Genomic DNA, 6,272 nt, shown 5'->3' with positions numbered 1-6,272 from the left:
CTCCGAGTGTGCCTCCCTCATGGCTGTTTCAGTCCTTAAATATTCTTCAGTGCTTGCAGAAGCCCACACAAAAAACTTTCTCAGATTAGACTGTGCCTTCGTTTGGTTCACGCAGAGATAATTACATCACCACACCAGACCGATAAAGACGCACTGCGATTGGTCAAAAGCTTGGAGCTTATTTGGCCATTATGTGTTGTCGATTTTTATTGGTCACAAGCACGTGCTCATTGTTTACACTCTGGCTTCCCGCCGTCTCTTCACTGGGGTTGGATTTCAGCAAACGGAGGGATTTGTAGAGAGATTTCTAGAAAAGATGAAATACGATAATGATGATGAATACATTCATCACAGTGATGACTGCTAGTGATATTCTCTTCATCACTGATGGACTATGTTCGTCAGTGAGGAACATGATGAGTGCCAGGGGGAACCCTGGTTCCACTACATTTAAATCCACTTTGTGAAGGTTGAGGGAAAATTGCTCCAGCAGGTCCAACAGTCTTTCAAATCATCATTAAATCTAACTTGCTCACAGTGGGCAAAAGTGCCAACAAGGTAGATTTCAAGGCAGGAAAACATTGTCAGCACTGCTGTCCCAGTGAATTTAGGAGGCAAAAATATTTACAAGACATATGAACATGCAAAATGTAAAATAGTAATTGTGAAACATGATACATTTGAACACTGCTACATGTTCCAAGTGAAAATGCTCACAATTTGAGGCTGATCAAACCAAGCAATGTCGTCTACTTCTTTTGGATTGGCACCTCATGCAAATCAATCTACCACTACTGTGTCTTTGTTTGAGATCTCAACTATTCCTTTGCAATTCATCATTACATATGTGTGAAGTTTATTCCAACCAAGTTTCAAGGAAATCCAATGAACTCTAAAGGAGGTCAAAAAAGACTAAAAAATATGTGAAAAATACACAAATTCCAAAATGGATGACTTCCTGTTGGGCAGAGTCACTCCATCCAATGTTAACAAGATCAACTGTGAGTTACTTACGTATCCCCCCGCTCCCACTTATATCAGAATGCAAGCAATTGAAGGAATAGGACACTTATTATGAATGTTGACTTCAACAAATAATTAACCCTGAAACAAATAAGTAAAGGGCAGTGTTTAACCCAAGTATTTCAAATAGCATCCTGGTAAACTGTAATTTTGAAAAAGCATTTTGCTTCTTGAAATAGCGTCAAAATCCATGCTATACATTTTATAAATACATTAAGTTGGTAAACAGGAAGTTGACATGCGACAGATGTGAAAATGGCATACATGGTATAGAACTCCAAGCTGAAGCTCAGTACCAAATATCAAGCAGTTGTGATTTGTAGTTGCTGATTAAAGTGTTATGAAAATTTTGTAAATCCACGCTACATGCTTTGTAAATACACTCAATCGGTAAAAAGGAAGTTGACGTGGGACAGAGCTGAAAACAGTATAGAACCCCAAGCTGAAATTTGGTACCAAGTGGTTATGATTTGTGGCTGCTGAGAAAAAGAGTGTTTCGGACAGTGGTCAATAAACCAGTACCCCTTTTTGGAGTGAGGGTACATAAATTTCCAGAATGATGAGACATGCTCATACCAAATTTAATGGATCTCAAAGGAACCGTGTCCTGACAATGAAGACCCTTCTGAGTTCGCATCTGATTTCATGTTGCATCTCAAGCAAATTGATTGACTGCCATTATGTCCTCATTTGAGATATGGCCAATTAAAAAAAAACAAAGGCTCATTTTTGTAAAAAATGCAGTGTTTCCCCTACCATTATATTGGGCCCCCCACACACACACACATCCGAAGGTGCAAAAAACACAGGACTGCAGTTCTATTGTAAAAATTGTTCTAATTATTGTTCCAAAATAAACATGAAGCCTTAAAATTCATCTCATTATCTCTAGCCGCTTTATCCTTCTACAGGGTTGCAGGCAAGCTGGAGCCTATCCCAGCTGACTACGGGCGAAAGGCGGGGTACACCCTGGACAAGTCGCCAGGTCATCACAGGGCTGACACATAGACACAGACAACCATTCACACTCACGGTCAATTTAGGCTACGTTTACATTACGTCGAATCAGCGGATCATCAGATTAACGTTCTTAAAACGATTCGCGTTTACACTAAAACCGTTAGCCGTGCACACAGCAACACCAATACGCGGATACGCTCGGCTCCGCAGGCATCCTGCGCTCCAAATCACTCCGCCCTGAACAGCGAGTGCCCTCTGGAGGGTGTGCACTCCGGCCCTGCGCAGCTCACAGAGCGCGCGAGTGAAGTGAACAAGCCACGATTCGGGACTGAGCCGCTGTGTGTGTGATCCCAGCGCATATCACTTACTACTTGCAAGTGGAAGGATGGAAAGCCTAAAGACAATCATAACTACACAATGGGCAGTATTTGCATCAGTATTTGCAGTATTTTCATACTTTTATACTCTTTAATGAAAGGTGATACAAGGCGGAAGTCTGCGCCGTTTTTCAGCAGTCGCGTCACATGACCAACGCCAGCGAATCAGGAAGGTGGATGTCACAGTGACGTTGTCCAATGAGACGCCAGCTAGAGCTCAGCACAGCGTATTCGCGTATTCTCAATGTTTACACAGCACCGGACCAGACACGATCTGGATTGAATACGTGGACGCTGGCGGATTCCCGTTTCCCCGCTTTTTCAGGGGGGTTAATGTAAACGGACAGTGCATCCGCGAAGAAAACGAGACAGATACGGTCTAGTGTAAACGTAGCCTTAGAGTCACCAGTTAACCTAACCTGCATGTCTTTGGACTGTGGGGGAAACCGGAGCACCCGGAGGAAACCCACGCGGACACGGGGAGAACATGCAAACTCCGCACAGAAAGACCCTCGCCAGCCACCTGTGTGAAGTTGGCACCCCATATGTTGAAATTTTGAATAAAAACCTTTTCATTCGTTTGTGCATCGTTTGTGCACGATTGTGCAGGCAAAATGAGCGTTTGTGCACAAACCGTCTTTAAGATATTTCACTTTTAAGAGGTTGTGTCCTTAGGTCACTCAGCACCCCATTAACATCCAAATGACTCGAAAATGGTCTGAATCGTTTGTGCATCGTTTGTGCACGTTTGTGCAGGCAAAATTAACGTTTGTGCACAAACCGTTTTGATGTTATTTAACTTTTAATTTTTTGAAAGTAGGTCACGCAGCACCCCATTAACATCCAAATGACTCGAAAATGGTCTGAATTGTTTGTGCATCGTTTGTGCACGTTTGTGCAGGCAAAATGAGCCTTTGTGCACAAACCGTCTTTAAGATATTTCACTTTTAAGAGGTTGTGTCCTTAGGTCACTCAGCACCCCATTAACATCCAAATGACTCGAAAATGGTCTGAATCGTTTGTGCATCGTTTGTGCAGGCAAAACTAATGTTTGTGCACAAACCGTTTTTATGTAATTTAACTTAATTTTTTGAAATTAGGTCACGCAGCAACCCATTAACATCCAAATGACTCGAAAATGGTCTGAATCGTTTGTGCATCGTTTGTGCAGGCAAAATGAGCGTTTGTGCACAAACCGTCTTTAAGATATTTCACTTTTAACACCAGAAGTCCCAGCATTTTTCTGTCTACCTAGAAGACCCACATAGGGGCCATTTGGCCCGACCGCTTTTCCCTAATACACTAATCACTCATTTTGTTATGGTAATGAGACTGTTAGAATGAGGAATGAGAATGAGGAATAAAAACACATTCTATTCTAAAATGTGAACATGTGAATGTCCCATGTGACCATAACGACTCATGTGACTGCAACCAGACAATTGTTTGATGGATAAATACCTCAGTGCACATGCACTATCGCTTCAGTTCCCTCAAGAATTTTGTGGTGAAAGAAGCTCCTCTCCAAGGAACGAAGATGCAGAGATTCAACATTCAACAGGCATTGGAAATGATCCTGGATGGAGCAAACCCTTGCGACTCGGATGGAGAAGACATCAACCTTCAGGTGGATTCAGACTCCGAGCTGTCTCAGTCGTCTTCAGGTAAGATTTCATTTCATATTATTTCCTATTTTACATTTCATTTCAGTGAGGAAGTTGGAAAATATAGCACCATGTGAATAGAGCCTCCATTTTGTTTCTGAGTGCAGACTGCCGTCAGTTTTGTTTGATTCTACTTCTCCTGAGGTGTCTGCACCTTAGCCAACCTATTTGAGATGTTCTGGGATTATTATTATTAGCTTCTATGCTTGCATTTGTGATATCATTTGACTTTCCCATTGCTCATAATTACATTTTTTTCACACTACATATGAAGAGACTGCTCCCCAACCAAAAAAGAGAGCTCGGCTGGGGACTGATGTGACAGAGACTGCGAAAGACGGCACAGTATGGCATGAAGAACAGGTGGGAACGGGTCCACATTTCACCCCGCCATTGCCATACAACGCAGATGGAGAGCCAACAGCTAAGGCCAGGAGGTCAATCACAAGTCGTCTTCAGAGCTTCCTGTGTTTGATCACTCTGGACATGCTTGGTATCATTCAAGAATGTACAGTTCAACATGCAAAGCAAACGGAGCATGTGGATTGGTTCATGGGCCTCCCTGAACTAATGGCATTTATTTCCATCACCATTATGCGGGGAATCATCAGGGTGCCATCACTGCGTGACTGCTGGTCGAAAAACCTGGGAAGCCCACAGATCATCGAAACCATGTCCCGAGGGCGTTTCCAAAACATCATGCATCACCTGCGCTTTGATGACAGAGACACCCGCAGCGAGCGAGCACAGACCGATAAGTTTGCTGCAATTTCGAACATATGGGGATTGTTTGTCACCAACTGCATCACATCCTACATCCCTGGTCGACACATCACCATCGACGAACAACTTTTCCCGTCCAAGACTCGCTGCTGTTTCCTACAGTACATTGCATCTAAACCAGACAAGTTTGGGATCAAGTTTTGGGTGGCGTGTGACTTGAAAACCAAATACGTCTGCAACATCCTCCCATGTCTTGGCAAGGACCCCACTCGGCCTCGTGGGGAGAGAGTGTCTGAGAGTGTAGTCATGAGGCTGATGGAACCATTCCTGGACAAGGGCAGAAATGTTACCACGGACAATTTCTTTACATCACTGTCACTTGCAAAACGACTACTTAGCCGGAATACAACCATCCTCGGCACAGTCAACAAGATTCGCCAAGAAATTCCACTGTCAACTAGACAGATGCACCGCAATGAATTTACCACCCAAGTATTTTCAACCACTGGTGCCACACTGACGGTGTATGCGCCCAAGCGGAAGAAGACTGTATATGTTCTCAGCAGCATGCACAGCATGATTCAGACACAGGATACCACCAAAAAGAAGCCTAACACCATCACACTCTACAACACAACAAAGTGCGGCGTCGATGTCATGGACCAGATGGTGCGGGAGTACACTGTCTGCGCAGGAACACGGCGCTGGCCAGTAGCAGTGTTCTATAACATGATAGATATGGCAGCACTGAATGCACATGTGCTCTATCAATTATGCACCGGGAGGCAGGAGAGACGGGTGGATTTCTTGCTGGAGCTTGCAAGAGAGTTGGCTCACTCCCACGTGGGTATGAAAAAGGCCCAAAAGGAACAATTATTTCGGCAACAACCCTCCACACCACAACTAGGAAAAAGAGCCAAGTGTCAGGCTAAAATTAAATGTAAGGACAATCATGCAACTGTACGCTGTGTTGACTGCTACCGATATACATGTGGGAAATGCCGAAAGGAGCAATGGCAGTGCCAGGATTGTGAGTGACTGCTCTAATGTATTTCACTCATAATGCATGGTTTTTCATTCTTTGTAAATATGCTTGGGTTTCTTTTTTTTTTTTTTACTATTTTTAGCACACAAAAATAACAATTACTTCTGCAACAACCCTCCACACCAAAACTGGGAAAAAAGTTGCTTTTTCATTCTTTGTAAATATGTTTTGGTTTTTTTGTTTTTTTTTAAGAATAAATGTCAGTGTGTTGATCCCTTCCTTCCTGTTGATCCTTTCCACTGCATACAGCTCAGTCCAGTGTCTTTATGGCTATGTTCACTGAGGTATTTATCCATCTCAGAACTAAAGCTTGCTCTCAAAAGAACCTCCTAAGCTGTAAGGTGTGTCCCCTCCCCCACACAAGTTCAAGTGGCTCCGGCCGTGTGCCACTAACAGCCACATTTCCATAACAAAATGAGTGTCCACAATATTTCCATAACAAAATGAGTGTCCACAGGGTGGACTTGGGGCCAATTGGCC

The 6,272-nt window shown here is 43.4% G+C and overlaps 1 protein-coding gene across 1 annotated transcript; it reads left to right on the top strand.

Moving 5' to 3' along the window:
* Positions 1–3,816: 3,816 nt before the first annotated feature.
* Positions 3,817–5,911, top strand: LOC132886880 (uncharacterized). Its single transcript, XM_060922069.1, has 2 exons — positions 3,817–4,024; positions 4,299–5,911. Exons 1-2 carry the CDS (start codon positions 3,832–3,834, stop codon positions 5,783–5,785), a joined length of 1,680 nt encoding a protein of 559 aa, XP_060778052.1. The 5' UTR covers positions 3,817–3,831; the 3' UTR covers positions 5,786–5,911.
* Positions 5,912–6,272: the final 361 nt, after the last annotated feature.

Source organism: Neoarius graeffei, chromosome 1 (assembly GCF_027579695.1).
Source record: "Neoarius graeffei isolate fNeoGra1 chromosome 1, fNeoGra1.pri, whole genome shotgun sequence".
NCBI classification, from domain to species: Eukaryota; Metazoa; Chordata; class Actinopteri; order Siluriformes; family Ariidae; genus Neoarius; species Neoarius graeffei.
Note: the sequence above shows the minus strand (reverse complement) of the source record. Positions and strands in the feature narration are given on the sequence as shown.

What these genes read in the sequence shown, in the direction of transcription:
- LOC132886880 (XM_060922069.1), top strand. Translation starts at nt 3,832, where the DNA reads ATGCACTATCGCTTCAGTTCCCTCAAGAATTTTGTGGTGAAAGAAGCT. An exon ending in GCTGTCTCAGTCGTCTTCAG is followed by an intron (nt 4,025 to 4,298) that starts GTAAGATTTCAT and finishes CTACATATGAAG; the next exon opens with AGACTGCTCCCCAACCAAAA.